The sequence below is a fragment of the Sphaerodactylus townsendi genome, linkage group LG08 (genome assembly GCF_021028975.2).
Source record: "Sphaerodactylus townsendi isolate TG3544 linkage group LG08, MPM_Stown_v2.3, whole genome shotgun sequence".
In the NCBI taxonomy this organism is placed as follows: Eukaryota; Metazoa; Chordata; class Lepidosauria; order Squamata; family Sphaerodactylidae; genus Sphaerodactylus; species Sphaerodactylus townsendi.
The window spans coordinates 33,879,319-33,898,977 of NC_059432.1; the positions used below are offsets into that span (position 1 = coordinate 33,879,319).

A 19,659-nucleotide genomic window follows, 5' to 3' on the forward strand; every position below is an offset into this window, starting at 1 on the left:
AGCCTGAACCATCCAGCTTTTTTTTGCCATCAATGATTGGCAGGGTTTTCAAGGCAAGAGATGTTCAGAGGTGGTTTGTCATTGCCTGTTTCCATGTCATAACCCTGGTATTCTCTGGAGACCTCCCATCCAAATACTTGCCAGGGATGACCCTGCTTAGCTTCTGACATCTAAGGAGATCAGCCTATCCCAGGCAATCCATGTCACCCTTCTAAATCAATTAAGGGGTGGAACTTTGCTTAGGAGTGCATTATAGGTAACCCTCCCCCCACTCCACACCCCACCCCCCGTGCCATTCCTCAGGGTTCCTTGTCCTCATGAACAGCATGTCATAGAGATCAATAGACTGGATTGGGACAGGCCAGCTAGGAAAGTTCCATTCTGTCATTGGAAATCTTAATCTGGATCTAACCCATTATCTGGTATCAGATTAATAATGATAGTTGGCATGTACTTGCATGATGTGCTGCAAAACAAATGTTATGTCTTGATTTATTTGCCATGCAGTTTTGATGAGATGGCCAAGTATGATCTACCAGCTGTTCTGAACTTTATTCTGCAAACCACTGGACAACAACAGTTATACTACATCGGCTATTCACAGGGTGCTGCAATAGGTATGGTATGAAATGAAAAGTATGTATAGAGAGAGATACTGTCTTTTGATACTGTAATTCAGTACAGCACGAAGATCTAAGAACAGACATTGGACATTGTAAGAAAAAAAGCCAGGTTGTTATTTATTTAAATGTTTGTACCCTACTTTTTCTTCTGGCTCAAGGCAATTTACAAATCATAATCTAAATACCACAGTTTAAAATCACAAATATAAAAACCCAAATGACCCCTACCCCCAAAAAGGAAATCTGTCATTTATACCCCATTAAAAGTCTTGGCAAATAAAATGGCCTTGCAGAATCTCCTAAACATTTCAAGAAGGGGGTCGGTTATCCCCTCCCCTCTTCAGGCAACCTGGTCCACAAAGTGGGAGCTACAGTGGAGAAGGTTCAGGTTATGTTAACTGAAGTAACAGCCAGTAGGTGGCAGTATGAGGAACACAGTTGACATGCAGGGATATATTGAAGGAAACAGTTCTTCAGATGTGGAGGTCCTACCTAGGCCATGAAGGCCATGAAATAGATAGCCCAGACTAGCCCAATCTTGTAAGATCTTGAAAGCTAAATAGGGTCCATCATGATCAGTATTTGGATGGGAAACCACCAAGGAACAGCAAGGTTGCTACACAAAGGCAGGCAATGGCAACTCACCTCTAAATGTCTCTTGCCTTGAGAACCCTGCAAGATTACCATAAATTGGCTGTGACTTGATGGCAAAAAAAGAGCATGAAGGCCTTTAAAGATCATAACCAGGTCCTTGATTTGGACTCAGAAACAAATTGGCAGCCGATGCAGCTGTTTTAAGGATGATGAAAAGTGTACTTATGAGCTACCTCCTGACAAGAAGCAGGCTACTGCATTTCCTGGTTGTCTTCAAGTAAATTACAGTAGTCCAGCCAAGAGGTTACAAAAACATATATCAGCATTCCCAGATAGTTTGATTCTAAGAAAGAACATGGAAAACCAAATGCACTCTTGGCAATCCTGCCAACCTGCTTTTAAAACAGCATCCTCTAACTCTTAAACTGTTCTGCAAATGCCAACTCCCTTCCCTCCACTACAAGTGGATCCATTCCCTTTCAAATATCAGTCTTCCCAACTGCCATCACCTCTGTCTTGTCTGAAATCCTTTACCTTGTTCTGCTTTATCTACCTGACAAAGACCTTGGAGTACTGGTTCAGAGGCAGGGTGGGTGCATCTGGAGGTTTAGCCAATGAAGCACAGAGCATGGCTGAATACTAAAGCTTCATTAGTTTGAATATTACCTTCAGCATTTGAAATATTTGTCTTTGAAATTACCAGAGTAAGAAATAGAGCTATAAAACTATGACAAAACCAAATCTTTCTTGAATTGCACACATTGAGAGTATGCCTCAAGTGTCTAGTATTTGGCCTTGATATATAAACTGCAGGGGCATAGAAAGCTTTAGATATCAGCATATTTGTGTGAGAGCCAGCTTGGTGCAGAGGTTAAGAGTGGGTGGTGTGGCTCTAATCTGGAAAACTGGGTTCAATGCCCTATGAATGGCAGACTGTTATCTTGTAACTCAGTTTATTTCTCCACTCTGGCACATGAGGCCTGATGGGTGACCTTTGGCTAGTCACAGTTCTCTCAGAACTTCTCTCAGAACTGTGACAGCTCCACCTGCCTCACAAGTTGTCTGTTTTGGTGAGAAGCAGTTTGTAAGCCACTTTGATACTTCTTACAGGAAAGAAAAATGGGGTACATCAATCCAAACTTTTATTCTTCTTGGCAATCCAAGAGGTTAAGAGCAGAGAACTCTATTTGGAGAACCGGTTTGTTTTCCCACTCCTCTACATGAGGTTTGCTGGGTGACACTGGGGTAGTCACAGTTCTCTCACAACTCTGCCTATATACCACCTATAAATTCCCCTTGCTTTGAAAATCCTATGAGGTCACCATACATCAGCTATTGACTTAACAGTACACACATACACATAATTGTGAGGGGTTGTGGCTCAGCAGTAGGCAATCTACTTTGCATGCAGCAAGTTTGAGATTCAGCCTGTGGAATCTCCAGTTAAAAGGATCAGGTATTAAGTGATCTAAAGGACCTGACAAACCTGGAGGTCACAGACTGTTGTGGGTTTTACAGGCTGTGTGGCCATGGTTTGGTAGTTTTTGCTCCTAATGTTTTGCCCACATCTTTGGCTGGCATCTTCAGAGGCAGGTCATGGTAAGATGTATTTCTCTCAGTGGCACAGTGTGGAGTGATTGTGTGGAGGGGTATATGTCTTGTCCACTTCACAGGTGGGAGGAAGGTGAGGTACATTTCCATGTATCTGAGTGGACACAAGCAACTGCAACTGCAACTCCACCTAGAGTGGATTCCATGTACCCATTACCTCCTCACTGCAAACTGAGGACCAAACTAAACATGATGTCTGGCACAGGGATCAACATCGACAGTTGATACCTCAGGGAAATAATGTTCTTAAGTGCTATGGAACCCGATTCTTCAGGAGCATGGTGGAGCTTCAGAAGCTTTTTCTGAAGAGGGGGGGGGTTCTGTTTCTGTTGTGGGGTTTCACTTATTACATTCAGTTCATGGTACACGGTAGATTTTAACTGAAGACTTCCTAATTTATAGGCCAGCCATTCCACTACAACAGCTCCTTTGAAAACATTAAGCAAGAGACAGAGAACTTTGACAAGAGATATTTTAAAAGACTCTAAAGTTCAGTGAGGCAATTCTGTGCCCCTTCATAGGTTAAGTTGACACTACAAAAAAAAGCTAGCAAGGAAGGGCTACATAAGCATGATGTGAAAAGAAAGCTGATTCTGAGTAACAATGAAAGGATAGCATTGGTCCATAAGAACATAAGAACTAGCCTGCTGGATCAGACCAGAGTCCATCTAGTCCAGCACTCTGCTACTTGCAGTGGCCCACCAGGTGCCTTTGGGAGCTCACATGCAGGATGTGAAAGCAATGGCCTTCTGCTGCTGCTGCTCCTGAGCACCTGGTCTGCTAAGGCATTTGCAATCTGAGATCAAGGAGGATCAAGATTGGAAGCCATAGATTGACTTCTCCTCCATAAATCTGTCCAAGCCCTTTTTAAAGCTATCCAGGTTAGTGTGTCCAAAATGCTGATAGGATTCTCTAATAAACCATATCTTGTAATGGCAGTAATGCAGGAAACCAGTATTTAATAATTGCAATGATGCAGCCATAGAGATGGCTGGAGAGTGACAAAGCTACTGGTATGTGTATTTTCACTGTGGTATTTCTTTTTGCTGCTGCTAACTTATCTCTTTGATTTTCCCAGCATTTATAGCATTTTCAACAATGCCAGAGCTGGCTCAAAAGATCAAAATGTTTTTGGCCTTAGCTCCTGTAACTAGAATTAAGTATGCCAAAAGTCCTGCAATGAAACTTATGAGTCTTCCAGAAAAACTTCTCAGGGTACGTCCTTCCTTTTTTGATTCCTGATTCTGTAAAGAATCTTAAAGCAAACTTGCTAAGAGAGCAATCCTAAACAGGTCTGCTTAGAATATTACTGAAGTCTACTCAATGGGGATTATTCATGGAAAAAGGTTGTTAGGATTGCACTGATAACCTTTAAAATTTCTCTAGGGCTCATTCCGCACATGCAGAATAATGCACTTTCAAACTGCTTTCAGTGCTCTTTGAAGCTGTACGGAATGGCAAAATCCACTTGCAAACAGTTGTGAAAGTGGTTTGAAAATGCATTATTTTGCGTGTGCGGAAGGGGCCTAGGTTTTAGTTTGTGTGTATTATACCATGCATAATTTAAGTACATTCATTAATTATGTGCAGCTAAGCACACTATGGAAATGTGATTTAATCTCTTTCTGCCATGTACACACAAGCTATTAGAGCAGAGGAACAAAAGCTAGATATTTCTGTGTTTATTGGGGAAATATTATTTACAAAACTATTTGAAAAAGATATTACCAAAACACATATCTATGTCCAGCTGTCATTTCTTTAGCTTAGCCTCTCCTTGTTTCCCATATCCCAAACCCACAAACTACCTACAATTGAAAGTAAACTGTCTCTTGCTAATAGTGCTGCAAAACAGGAGGTGCTGTTGGTTTGGGAAATTTTTGTTTTACATTTCAGGGATTGATTTAAAAGTTACAGAAAATTATGACCCTTAACTCCTGGTTCCCATTTAAATATCATCAGAGGTGAGTGTGAGACTGGCACCTCTGTACATGGTAGATATCAAATGGAAGCCAGAACAAGATGTACACAATTCCATTTTTCATCGCCAATGGAATGTAATGGTTCCAATTTTAAAAAAACCCTGCCATTATTTTTCTAAAGTTGGAAATGTTTCTAAAGCAATTGATCAGCTATAAATATAATTGGTTATATAAGCAAGGTTTGTGTAATAAATATTTGGGCAAAAATTCAGTGCAGTGAAAACTGCAATAAATACCCAAGCCAGAAGTCAGCACTGCTATCTGGTGTTCAGTTCAGAAATTGCAGGCTAAATACACAATATTTTATCTAATGTCTACAGATAGTATATTAGTTGGTGCTGCCAAGGTAAGTATTATAAAGTATAATTCTAATTTTAAAAGGAAATTCTAGAATGTTTTTTAAACCCTTCATTTAACAGGAGAATTTCTTTGAAAATAATTCATTCTGCAAAAATTACAAATGGAATGGAAGGCTAAGACTTCTAAAGTCTTTCATATTTCACTAAATTACAACTTAGGCTCTCTAAATCTGTATGCCAGCTCTGAGTCCCAGTTTTCTTTCTCAGTGTGCAGTATAATGGGCCCAGGCAAACTTTGGGGCAATCCTAATCACAGTTACACAGAGATCGAAAGTGGATTACAAAATTAGAAAACAGTACAATTAAAAAAAACCAGTGCAAGACAGGATGACAAAAATGAGAAGGAAATGCAGTAAAAACAAAACTATGCCATGAACTACAATCCCATTTTACTTTGATCCTATTCACTGTGTTGACTTAACAAAGGAAGTCATGGCCTACAGCAAGTCTGTTAATGATAATGTTTTGGAGGGTCACCTTAAGTTGGATGTGACTTGATGGTACTCAACACACTTACCCATGTGTTCATTTTATAAAAAGTCTTCCTGAACAATTTTTGTCAAGCTAGGGACGATTAGCATATGAAAGCAGGAGTGAAGAGGGGGGGTGGGAAGAGTTAAATTTGGAGGAAGTTTGGAGTAAATCCATTTTGGGATTTTGTGTTCCCTCAGCACGGGAGAACACAAGCGTCGTCAGCCAAAATGGATCTTTTTTCCCGCCTGCTGCACAAAGATCTTGCCAGTTTCATTTTGTGTGCTACAGCAGATTCTCCACGGTGATTTCCCATGGAGGTTTCCTCTGTTAGCAGCTCATCCATTTGCTATTTCACAGTCAAAAGTAGATGAATAAAGTTTGTTTCACTTATGATCCAGTGGGCATGTTGTTTTTCTTGTTTTTTATTCTGGGAATGTCTGTAAAGCTAAGGCCAAACAAGCATGTGCATGTTGCAGCTTCTCCAATTGTATTGCCATTGTGTTGTTTGTATTTTTAGACTTTTATTGTTTTATTGTTTTACTTTGTTGTTCACCGCCCTGTCCCTTTGGGGGAGGACAGTTTATAAATTTAATAATAATAATTAAAAACAAAAAAGGAAAAAGACACATGCAAGGGATTGCTAGGCTAAACAAATTTTATTCATCTTCAAATGGATGAGCTGCAAGCAGAGGAAACCTCTGTGGGGAATCTCCACAATTTACTAGAGTACACAAAATGATGGGTACAAATGGTGGAAACAAAAGAGGTTTGGGTGGGAGAAATAAAGCATTTCCCTCCATGCTGGCATTTGCTTAGCAGGCAGGAATTGTCCTCAATTTGGGCTGCGGGGAAAAGATCACTAGTATAGCGATTGTTTAAAAATCCAGCTTGAGAGGAATATAACTGCTGAACTTGTTTTGGGGAAGAGAGCTGTATGAAGTTCTTCCCCAAAACGCTATTTATAACATCCTAAAGATGTTATATTTGTGCCATACGGAATCCACCCATGTGCAAGCATCCCAGGAAAGACTCATTGAAAGAGCCAGTACATGGCATTCATTGTGGACATAAGTGATGTGGTCAGGAGCATGGAGCTTACACTGATCTTGCCCCCAAACCATACTAATGAAAGTGGTTCTTCCATTTAGGCAGGGGTAAGAACCCAAAATATCTCTCCATCTGACCAATTCCTTTGCATGTTACAGGTTATGCTTGGCAAAAAAGAATTTCTTCGCCGGAACAAATTACTGAAAAAAATTGTTGTTCCACTGTGTAGCTACAGATTATTTTCTGGTGCCTGTGGAAATATCTTTTTCCTCCTGGGTGGCTATAATATGGAAAATATGAATATGGTAAGTATTATTTAATAGGTTGCTAAGTAGAGAGTAAGTTACTTGTTTCTATGTTGCAAGTTATATTGTATTTTTTCATATAGCCAATGCAAGCAAACCAGAAAACTTTGAAGAGTTGCCAGTTTTATTACCAATATAAGATTAAGGATGTTGTATATGTATAGAGTAAACAAATACAAGCAGATAAAAATAAAGACACTTACAGAAAGGTACTCATATTGTATCTTCACCAAATTTTCATAAAAAGATTCATTCATGTTCTGATCCTAGTAGCAGAGGTAAGAGAACTGTAGTTGTCAACCAAGCTGGTAGTTGTCAACCAAGCTGTGACGCTGTAGTTATTTACCACAGTCACATAGTTAGTTAGTAGTTGTGGGTCTAATTGTACTATTTGTTCCACTGTTATTGTTAGCCTGGCTTTCTGTTACTCAGTTAAAACTGTAATTGTTAGTTAGATTAGGGATTAGTACTTTAACTAGTGGCGAACCCGAGTCCACTACGGTGGAGAGCCTTCGCCGGGGTAATAGGCAGGAAGGGGACGGTAGGAAATGGGGGCCCCACCTAAAGGTCCAGGGATCCCAGTGATGATGGGACGGGGTAAATATGACGGTAGGCAGCGGCCATATGAGAGAAGGTGGGTGAGAGGGAGATGCACTCGCTCACCTTCTGACCTCCCCCCCCCCCCCACCCCCCCCCACCCCCCCCGCCCCCGCCCGGCCACACCCCCCCCCCCCCCCCCCCCCCCCCCGCCCCCCCCGCGCCCCCCCCCCCCCCACCCCCCCGCCCCCCCCCCCCCCCCCCCGCCCCCCACACCCACCCCCTCCCCCCCTCTCCCCCCCCAACCCCCCCCCCCCCCCCCCCCCCCCCCCCCCCCCCCCCCCCCCGCCCCCCCCCCCCCCCACACCACCCCCCCCCCCCCCCCCCCCCCCACTCCCCCCCCCCCCCTCCCCCCCCCCCCCCCCCCCCCCTTCCCGCGCCCGCCACCCCCCCCCCCCCCCCCCCCCCCCCCCCCCCACCCCCCCCCCCCCCCACCCCCCCCCCCCCCCACCCCCCCCCCCCCCCACCCCCCCCCCCCCCCACCCCCCCCCCCCCCCACCCCCCCCCCCCCCCACCCCCCCCCCCCCCCACCCCCCCCCCCCCCCACCCCCCCCCCCCCCCACCCCCCCCCCCCCCCACCCCCCCCCCCCCCCACCCCCCCCCCCCCCCACCCCCCCCCCCCCCCACCCCCCCCCCCCCCCACCCCCCCCCCCCCCCACCCCCCCCCCCCCCCACCCCCCCCCCCCCCCACCCCCCCCCCCCCCCACCCCCCCCCCCCCCCACCCCCCCCCCCCCCCACCCCCCCCCCCCCCCACCCCCCCCCCCCCCCACCCCCCCCCCCCCCCACCCCCCCCCCCCCCCACCCCCCCCCCCCCCCACCCCCCCCCCCCCCCACCCCCCCCCCCCCCCACCCCCCCCCCCCCCCACCCCCCCCCCCCCCCACCCCCCCCCCCCCCCACCCCCCCCCCCCCCCACCCCCCCCCCCCCCCACCCCCCCCCCCCCCCACCCCCCCCCCCCCCCACCCCCCCCCCCCCCCACCCCCCCCCCCCCCCACCCCCCCCCCCCCCCACCCCCCCCCCCCCCCACCCCCCCCCCCCCCCACCCCCCCCCCCCCCCACCCCCCCCCCCCCCCACCCCCCCCCCCCCCCACCCCCCCCCCCCCCCACCCCCCCCCCCCCCCACCCCCCCCCCCCCCCACCCCCCCCCCCCCCCACCCCCCCCCCCCCCCACCCCCCCCCCCCCCCACCCCCCCCCCCCCCCACCCCCCCCCCCCCCCACCCCCCCCCCCCCCCACCCCCCCCCCCCCCCACCCCCCCCCCCCCCCACCCCCCCCCCCCCCCACCCCCCCCCCCCCCCACCCCCCCCCCCCCCCACCCCCCCCCCCCCCCACCCCCCCCCCCCCCCACCCCCCCCCCCCCCCACCCCCCCCCCCCCCCACCCCCCCCCCCCCCCACCCCCCCCCCCCCCCACCCCCCCCCCCCCCCACCCCCCCCCCCCCCCACCCCCCCCCCCCCCCACCCCCCCCCCCCCCCACCCCCCCCCCCCCCCACCCCCCCCCCCCCCCACCCCCCCCCCCCCCCACCCCCCCCCCCCCCCACCCCCCCCCCCCCCCACCCCCCCCCCCCCCCACCCCCCCCCCCCCCCACCCCCCCCCCCCCCCACCCCCCCCCCCCCCCACCCCCCCCCCCCCCCACCCCCCCCCCCCCCCACCCCCCCCCCCCCCCACCCCCCCCCCCCCCCACCCCCCCCCCCCCCCACCCCCCCCCCCCCCCACCCCCCCCCCCCCCCACCCCCCCCCCCCCCCACCCCCCCCCCCCCCCACCCCCCCCCCCCCCCACCCCCCCCCCCCCCCACCCCCCCCCCCCCCCACCCCCCCCCCCCCCCACCCCCCCCCCCCCCCACCCCCCCCCCCCCCCACCCCCCCCCCCCCCCACCCCCCCCCCCCCCCACCCCCCCCCCCCCCCACCCCCCCCCCCCCCCACCCCCCCCCCCCCCCACCCCCCCCCCCCCCCACCCCCCCCCCCCCCCACCCCCCCCCCCCCCCACCCCCCCCCCCCCCCACCCCCCCCCCCCCCCACCCCCCCCCCCCCCCACCCCCCCCCCCCCCCACCCCCCCCCCCCCCCACCCCCCCCCCCCCCCACCCCCCCCCCCCCCCACCCCCCCCCCCCCCCACCCCCCCCCCCCCCCACCCCCCCCCCCCCCCACCCCCCCCCCCCCCCACCCCCCCCCCCCCCCACCCCCCCCCCCCCCCACCCCCCCCCCCCCCCACCCCCCCCCCCCCCCACCCCCCCCCCCCCCCACCCCCCCCCCCCCCCACCCCCCCCCCCCCCCACCCCCCCCCCCCCCCACCCCCCCCCCCCCCCACCCCCCCCCCCCCCCACCCCCCCCCCCCCCCACCCCCCCCCCCCCCCACCCCCCCCCCCCCCCACCCCCCCCCCCCCCCACCCCCCCCCCCCCCCACCCCCCCCCCCCCCCACCCCCCCCCCCCCCCACCCCCCCCCCCCCCCACCCCCCCCCCCCCCCACCCCCCCCCCCCCCCACCCCCCCCCCCCCCCACCCCCCCCCCCCCCCACCCCCCCCCCCCCCCACCCCCCCCCCCCCCCACCCCCCCCCCCCCCCACCCCCCCCCCCCCCCACCCCCCCCCCCCCCCACCCCCCCCCCCCCCCACCCCCCCCCCCCCCCACCCCCCCCCCCCCCCACCCCCCCCCCCCCCCACCCCCCCCCCCCCCCACCCCCCCCCCCCCCCACCCCCCCCCCCCCCCACCCCCCCCCCCCCCCACCCCCCCCCCCCCCCACCCCCCCCCCCCCCCACCCCCCCCCCCCCCCACCCCCCCCCCCCCCCACCCCCCCCCCCCCCCACCCCCCCCCCCCCCCACCCCCCCCCCCCCCCACCCCCCCCCCCCCCCACCCCCCCCCCCCCCCACCCCCCCCCCCCCCCACCCCCCCCCCCCCCCACCCCCCCCCCCCCCCACCCCCCCCCCCCCACACCCCCCCCCCCCCCCACCCCCCCCCCCCCCCCCCCCCCCCCCCCCCCACCCCCCCCCCCCCCCAAAACCCCCCCCCCCCCCACCCCCCCCCCCCCCAACACCCCCCCCCACCCCTAGCCCCCCCTCCCCCCCTCCCCCCCCCCTCCCCACCCCCCCCCCAGCCTGGGGGCGGCGTTTTTACCGCCCCCAGGCCGTCGTTTATGGGCCGTGCGGAAACGGCCACAGTCTTTGGAGGAAAAAAAACCAAAGGAAGAATGGGGATGAGGGAATTCATGAAACAAAAATTCTGCCAACTGGAATTATACAGAGATATTTTGCCATGGAGGACTAGTTCACATGTTTACATCCCCAGTGAGTACCTTCAGATTCTTAATTCCATTTTGAAACATGAAGAAGAGAGCAAACTCCCTCTCTTTTGGCAGGTAGCTAAAAAACCTTGGTATATGTAAATGTATGCTTCTTTCCAGTACAGTGTTATTTTTTCCAATAAAGTACTATTCTTCCTTAAAATGGTTTTCTGCTGAGCTGGATGAGAACTATAGTTTTTATAACCTCTACAATGAACTCAAAAGGCCATGAAAGCTACAACCTCTTCATGCCGGCAGTATATACCTGCAAGCTGGCTATATTGATATAAACTTTGCTAACTGTGAAGATGCAAATAAATTATACCTAACTTCAAACATTGTACAAATCACCAATACAAATATTTGAGTTGTCATTCAAAGAAAAATGAGCAAACTGGAAGCAAATTTCAATCATGTCATTTATTATCACTACTGTTTCTCCTTAATAAAGATGGGCACAACTCTGAGTGGTAGACACAGTTCAAAAGAGTTGGAAAAGGACTGTTATAACTTAAAAGGAAAATATGAGTTAAATATTCATATATTTAATGTATATTTTAAAAAATGGGGAACACTGAAAATGTTGTCTTTCTTTCTTGTGCATTTTTTTCCAGTTTACCCCTCCCATATATAAGATAGAAGATATGAATGTACCAACCGCAGTATGGACTGGAGGACAAGATCTTCTTTCAGATCCCAAAGATGTTGCTATTTTACTTTCTCAAATTAAAAATCTCGTATTCCATAAAGCAATTCCAAAATGGGCTCACTTGGATTTCATCTGGGGCTTGGATGCACCTCAAAACATGTATAAGGAGATCATTGATCTGATGAGACAACATGCATAATCCAAAACAGAAGGGGGCCAGCAACAGGCAGTTTAAAGATAATACTGGCCAGCTGACCTTTTTTAAAGTGGTTGTATTTTAAACATTTAATGACGGGACTAATAAGAAGGAATATGGCTGGTCGTTTTGCAACATTTGCATTTGAACTGCATTTTCCTACATATTGACAAATCTCCTTATATTATAGCATCACATAAGAGATCCTTTTGGAGATACCTATTAAAGGTTTTTGCCATTCTTCGTGAAATATGGTTGTTATTAAGCAATTGATCCTCTCGCTTGCTCTGAAAATTCAAATAAGGTTGAGGATGATGAAAGATTTCAGAAACGTTTGGCGGTTCTAAGGATCCTATGACATCAAGCCACTTTGGAGATCGTATTGGTAGAGTTTGCCTGCATGAGTCTTTCTCTTGGACTTGCTTTGGACATTTAACTGGAAGCTGAGATGTGGTCCTTTGAAATATTAAGTGCAGTGTGGTGTGGCAAGAACCCTTTATTAATATAAATATAGAACCATGGTCTGCGGTTTCATGAAGATGGCAAGGGATGGTTTGCACCTCACAGGTACAGGTAGGAACACTTTTGCTCACCAGCTTGATCAGGAGGACTCTAAATTGAGTTATGTTGTGGAAGGAAACAGTATTCCTTCTTCCCATAGTGCTAGGCAATCAGATAATGGCTTTCACATTCTAACCTCCCTGCTTTTCTCACCAGCTGGCTGGGAGCGGGGGGGGGGGGGGGGGGGGCTTGGGTGCTGAAACTGTATCTCCCTTTGCCTTTCCCCCATTTCTCAGTTCTGGCTATGAAAAGTATGGTACCTTGCCTTGCATAGACTTTCAGTAAAGACAGCTATTATCAATATCAGAGTTTAGTTAATGTCTACTGACAGGGCAACCTTACAATTAACCATCATTAAATTATTGCATGTCAAGAATGGGTGGATGAAACCAGAGGTAGCAATTATTCCAAATGAAATAATTCATAATCAAAGGATGTGATTATTTCAGAGAAGGGCCACTGCTTGGTGACACCACACCTGCATTGCATATAGAAGATCCCAGATACAACCTCTGGCATCTCCACTTAAAAAGGAGGAGGAATAGCAGGTGCTGTGGAAAGTTTCTACTTGGAAAGCTGCTGGTAATCAGATGTGACCAGGTTGGATGGATCCAAGCAGATTCAGCTGATCATAGTACATGAATGTCAAGGCTCAAAAAAATGTCAAAAAAATGTCAAAAAAATGTCAAATGTCAAAAAAACCCAAGAAGGCCATTGCTTTCACATCCTGCATCTGAGCTTCCAAAGGTACCTGATGGGCCACTGTGAGTAGCAGAGAGCTGGACTAGATGGACTCTGGTCTGATCCAGCTGGCTTGTTCTTATGTTCTTATGTTTTCCTCTCCTGGGTCTGAGGTTGCTTCCAAAGTTTCCATCCTTGGTTCACTCAGGTATCACCACCTAGATCACGTGGGAGCACATTTAGCTGCCCCCTCCCCCCACCCCTGCATTTGGTTCACCTGCCTTTCTTGCTGGATCATTCCAGCCTGCCTGCACACTCTTTGACTTTCTCAGTCACCGGCTGCCACTGGACTTTCTCACCCAAATTTTGATGCTCCTTTCTGCTGGCCGGTGACTGAGAGAATCTGAAAGTGTGCACGCAGGCCCCATGGTCTGTGAGGGTACTAGATGAACCATGGCTAGCAGGGGTCCCCCTCACATCAGCTGCTGCAGCCAGCGTGTCCTCTTGAGCGGTTTCTGTGCCAGGGTGTCTCTGACAGAAATGCTCTCCCATAGGTTGGTGTCATCTCTGGGGTTGTACCTCGGGGGGGGGGGCGCTGTCCACACCATGACCTCCATTCCTCTTCAGGCAGTTGTGACAGCAAGGGGCCATTTTCAAAGTTAAACTCTGGGGCGGTGTGGCCTGCATCACATTTGTGGTGCAGCATTACACAGGCAGCCATAATTGATGGAACATTCTCAGGCATGGCCAGGAGCCTCATCAACAGGAAGCACCATCTGACCTTCAGCTGCCTGAATGCCCACTCTGAATGCATTCCTGGCCTGGCAAGTCTGCATCTGAGGTTGGCTCTCATAAAATCCTTTCATTATTTTACTCACTTTCATTTATCTGAACATTTATAGCCAAATTTATAGTCAAATTTAAGTTTTCAAAAGCACAATAGCTTATCAAAAATTACAATAGAAGATACAAAAGTAACAGCAAACATAAAACCTACATACAACAACATTACTCAAAAATATCAGCCTCAAAACATCCCACCAGAAGACTACCTGAAAGCAAGATAGAAAGCAACAGAAGTCTGAATCACTGCCAAGATGCCTATCAGCACCTTAGCTTGTCAAGGATGATCATCAAAAGCACAGCCTCTTCTGGTTCATTCTGTGCCTTTTCATTTTATGGATAGTTAAATCCATGCCTACGCTAAAATCACTTTCAAAATGCTTATCAACATCTTAAATCTTTTCTTACATCATTCTTGGCTTTCATGTTCATATTTTGAAATAACTATATACAATCACAAATGTTCTTGTGCGGAAGGAAAATACTGAACAACTGGACAGGGCATAAGATTTTAGTACTAAGCATATGCCTTGTATCCAGAAGATTTCCATGCCCTGGTATCTACTGACCACAGCACCATGGTGCTGTTGTGGGGACTGTCCTTCTTCATTCCCAGGGTCTTGTGGGGTTGCCCTTGCCCCTCACATGGGCTATCCTACTGTGGGGTGAACTCCCTTGTGCCATCAGAGGGCATCATGAGTGGATGGGATCCACAACTTGGACTGATCAATGGATGGAGGGGATTGAGCACAACAGTCATCACTACCTCAGGTCATCTGGAGGCCTTCTTTTGGGTTACCTGGGTCATCATCAATGACCAGTCACAGATCAAGGTGGTGCTTGATGAGCTCTCCCACTCTCTTTGAAAGTGGCACAGTGCCACGATCATGGTGCTGTTCCTCACCTGCTTTAAAGCTCCCCCACCCATCCCGTGGATTGGGTTGCCCAACAGTCATCAGTATTTTTAGGAATTTTTTAAAAAAAAACTAGACTATGTAAAAAAACCCATCAAGGTGGCTCTCACCACAAGAAGCAGGGGTGTGTTTTGGGTGAGATAAGGGAGGTCTCATGACTCAGGTGCCACTGCCTAGGTCATGTGGAGGGTACGTTTGGCTACCCCCATCCCCTTGCCCCCTTCATTTGGTTCTCCGCCTTTCTTGCTGGATCACATATGTGGACATGAAACAAAATATGAAACATTGACAAAATGAATGCATTTTTTCAGACAGTCAGGGACAAATGGTTCGGATTAACTCAGAATGACTAGACAAAGTGCTGCCTTGGAATGTAGCAGGATGGTACAACAAGTTATCTAATCAGGATTTCCTCACCTGTTTAAGAACATTTGACATAATAGTTCTTCAGGAAACCTGGTGCCCCTTTACTATTACCTTCCAAGAGTATATAGAGTATATAGCCTAACCTGCTTACAAATCGCACCACAGAGAACACCATCAAGCTGGACTTGCTGTCTTCATCAGATCCAATCTCAGTGTATCCACAGAAATTTTGTCAACATGTGGTAATCTGGCGATCACTGTAGCCCTTTCCTGAGACCACTTTGAGGAGGTGCTGCTTAATGTTTACCTTCCCCCTTGCACATCAAAGGAGGAAAGAACTTCCCTCTGGACCAAATTGTTGGACTGTTTAGAAGAGCTGCAATCTGTGCGTGTGTGTACAAATTAGCTTGTAGCTGCAAACTTTAATGTTAGATTGGGAGAGGATGAACTTAGTTTGCAGGCCATATCAGGACTGGAGCTGGATGACGCACCTTGGTTCTTTTCTCTTCCAAGGCATTCTAAGCGGGGCAAGTTTTGACTTTGTTAGTATTTGTTCTAAATTTGACCTCATCCACCTCACTGGTATGGTAGCCTTTGACAGTTCAGGAGAGTATACATACATTTCTACTCGGGATAGTAGTGTAATTTACTATGTTATGATATCCCAAAATTGCCTTCATTGGATAAAGGGCTTTCAGGTGATGTATCAGATTTGGAGTGACCAGAGGCCCCTATGTCTTTATCTGGAACTTCCACCTCCAAATACCATGGTCACTACCTCTTCCCCTATCTCTGCCCACAAAATTAAGTGGAACAGTCACAGCAAGGCTAAGATTAGGAATTTTCTGCATTCTTCATCTCTAAGCTCCATTAGATCTAAAATCCTGACACCTACCTCTTCAGATGAATGCCTGACTTATTATGAAACACTTATATCACTGTTTGCTGATTTTATAATTAATCAGGCAACTGCTCAAACAACCTAAGCCAAAAAACCAATGAGGGGTGGCCTCAATAGAGACTGCTATATGATCAAAGAACAGATCAGGGAAATCTGTGCATGCACTAGGGCATGTGGGGAGTCAAAAAATCTCTGGGGAATATTTCTCTCTAAGAACCCAGTTGTTGGCTCACTGCAGGAGACTCTTTTTAAAAGTGACCGAAGTTTGAGGGGACCACAGCTGAGTTTTACCACTCTTCTAAGGAGATAAGTGCATTGCTCCTGTTGGCCACTATTAATCAGGTATTTTAGGAGGGAAAGGCTTTCTGCCTCTTGATTTGAATAAAAGATGGTAATAATTCTCAAAGAAGGGAAGATCAGGCAGAAATAAAGTTGTATTGACCTAGATGCCTACTGAATTTAAATTATGAAATCTTGACATCAGTCCTGCAAACTCCATCCAGCAGGTGGGGCCTTTTGCAGCCTAGTCAGAAATAAATATGAATGGGCTGGAAGTGGCATGACAACACAAGTGAGAGGGCGAGAGCAAGAAAACAATGGGGAAAGGCTGGTGGGAGGTCAAGGGATGAAGACACATTCCCAAGGGGGAGGAGGGGACAACAGGTTGACTTTATGTGAAGGAGGAACAGTTGGGAGTTGCAGCCTGAGCTGGAGGAGAGCCTGAGAGCCTGTAGGCATCAACAGTAGCTGGCTGTGAGGTTGCTGAGACTGTGTCCTCAAAGGGGAAGCTGGCATTCCCTCAGAGAAGGCAGAGGCAGAAGGTGGAGCGGGGGAATAGAGAGGCTGTAGGTGGAACAATAAGACTGCAGCTGCCAGACTGAGGATAGTGCAGGGAAGAACCAGATCCTTGCCATGACAACCCTGCTTCACGGTAAGACTGAGCAGAACAGCCCAGCAATAGCACAGAGGGGCAATTACTCACTGATAAAACCATGGGGAGTGAAAGACTCTTGAGATGGTGTAGGGTAGGACTTAAGAGCAGTGAGGTTTAAGGGCAACTTAGATAGTGTTTTGTGGATATGTCAGTGACCAAGGAAGAACTCAGTTGGATATATCCAGAGGGGGACCCCTGATTCTAGGCCTTGTGGAACGTGACACAGTCATCAAAATGACTTTATTCCTGACCAGTTATTAACTCAAATGTAAGGAGAGTTGTAAATCTTACAGATTATATTAATAAAAATAACATAAAATCATCTCGTTTTTAGATGATGAGAAGACATTCAACTGAGTAGAATTCTTTTGTACAAGAAGAATTGGTATTTAAAAAACCACTTTTCTCAACCGTGAGGAGTCTCAAAGCAACTTACCTTTCCTTCCTTTCCCCACAACAGGTAACTTGTGAGGTATGTGGGACTAAGAGAGTTCTGAGAGAATTGAGACTAGACCAAGGTCACCCAGAAGGTTTCATGTGTAAGAGTGGAGAAACAAACCTCACCCAACTAGAATCCAGCATTCTTAACCACTATAGCACACTGGATCTGGTCCCTGTTTTGTGGATTGGGACAAAGTAACATATTGCAACTCAGTAGTTCATCTATTCATTACTAACACAGTATAGAAGCTCATCACTATAAAAGAGTAGTGCCAACTTTCTTCCCTTTCATTTTTCTTTGGAAGGTTTGGAAACTGCAGTTAGAAAATCTTCTCAGGTTAGTGGTTTGAAGATAGGGACTCAGCTCCATAAAATAAAATTGCCTACTGATGGTTCTAATATTCCAAGTTTATCCTCTGCACACAAATCTAGGGACGTGCTTTCAAATATCACCAGTGCAAAAATATATCAGAAAAAGACCTTATTAGTATTTTCTGGGTATATTCAGCTCTCCCAAGTATATGGGGGATTTTACAGAATACTGGAAAAAATATGTCCCCAAAATTCAAGATAAAACAGGTATGTCAAGAGTTGGTGTTCACAAACACCTAAGACTATTTTCCCCTTTATTTCTGCTGTGTTTCTATGTTTTCTGGGGCTCACATTGGCTTAGCAAGCTGATTTAGCAAAGGTTTTGTCAGTTTCATGTGGTTTTGTTGTTTTTAAAAGTTTGTTTTTTGCTGGATCTGATTTGTGTTGAATTTGTGGTGCTCTTGCAGATTACAACATTTTGCATTGATATTTTCACATTTTACAACATTTCAGATTCTTGGGAGTTACATTGATTATCAATAGCTATGGAGGGAGATTCTTGGGTTTTACATATTTTGCTTTGTTTTCCTCAACAGGAAACAATGGAGACAAAGGGCTGGAGGCCCTTTGTTCAGTGGTGTGAACAAAGGAGTCCAATCAACTTGAAAATTGGGGGTTATTTAAAGGACAGGCACCAGTAGCTTCCATCCATTGTTGCTGCCAGTACCTTTACAAAGACCCCCAGCCCTCTGGAAAAATTCCCCATAGGGAATAATGGAGTTGATAAATATTGGAAATGCTGTGTGTGTCCCCCCCCCCCCCCAACTGATTTGGATGCCCTGCTCAATGAAGATCAGCCTTAATGTGGCTCAGTGGAAAATATACAGATGAGGCTTTGAGGTCCTTAATCTACAAAATGATCATGATACAGCTAGACAAGTATGGTTATGCATATGGCTGACTTTGGTGGGTCTTTGAATAAAACACATGAACAATAATTGACTAAAATTCCATTAAAACCTTTTCACTCAGTTAACAAAGTTTAATTGAAAGAAAGTATACGAGTATGTATTTTCCCATTAAGTCACAGTTGACTTATGGCAACCTCATAGGATTAAGGTAACAAAGATGTAGGTAACGTCTAAATAAGCATTAACATACAAACCACGTAACCCACTGGCAGCCAATTTAAGTGTGGTATTTCTTATTTGTATAATAAGGAACAATGCTCATAACATACAATAATATAATTCACTGTTGTATCATCACATGAATTATTTTTCTCTTTTTTCATTCAATAATCTAAACTAAACCTTTTCTCTTTTTTTCATTCTAATGAAGTCCTTTCAAAGGTGTATCCACATTCATATAAAATCCAAATTCATATAAATCCAGAGTTCTTGCAATTGATAACAAAAGAGTTTCAGTCATAAATATTGCAGTCTTCAATTCATTGCTGGCAGGAGCATCGCTGCAGTGGCGCTCTTGATTCTGCCTTCATCAGTGCCAATTTGCCATTTACTTGTACATGAGGTGTTCTATAGGTAATAAACGCTTTCCAAGAAGCTGTTAGATCCTACCACACCTTCCTCTGGTAGTAAGGGAGAGAGTCAGCTACCAGAGGAAGGTGTGGTAGGATCTAACAGCTTCTTGGAAAGCGTTTATTACCTATAGAACACCTCATGTACAAGTAAATGGCAAATTGGCACTGATGAAGGCACCGAAGAGCGCAATTTCAGTATGATCGCGTTCCTACAGCGAATGAATTGAAGACTGCAACAATTATGACTGAACTGGCATATTGTTCCATCAATTGCAAGAACTTGGATTTATATGAACCCTTTGGATTTATATGAATGTGGATACACCTGATAATGGACTATTGAATCGAGAAAAAAGAGAAAAGGTTTAGTTTAGATTATTGAATGAAAAAAGAGAAAAATAATTCATGTGATGATACAACAGTGAATTATATTATTGTATGTTATGAGC

The 19,659-nt window shown here is 48.9% G+C and overlaps 1 protein-coding gene across 1 annotated transcript in view; it reads left to right on the plus strand.

The window, feature by feature from the left end:
• Positions 1–19,659, plus strand: part of LOC125438561 (lipase member M-like) — a 54,179-nt gene that overhangs the window by 7,944 nt on the left and 26,576 nt on the right. The window contains exons 5-7 of the mRNA XM_048506997.1: positions 508–617; positions 3,907–4,043; positions 6,849–6,995. Coding sequence (XP_048362954.1) covers positions 508–617; positions 3,907–4,043; positions 6,849–6,995 — 394 coding nt within the window. The remainder of the gene's footprint in view (positions 1–507; positions 618–3,906; positions 4,044–6,848; positions 6,996–19,659) is intronic.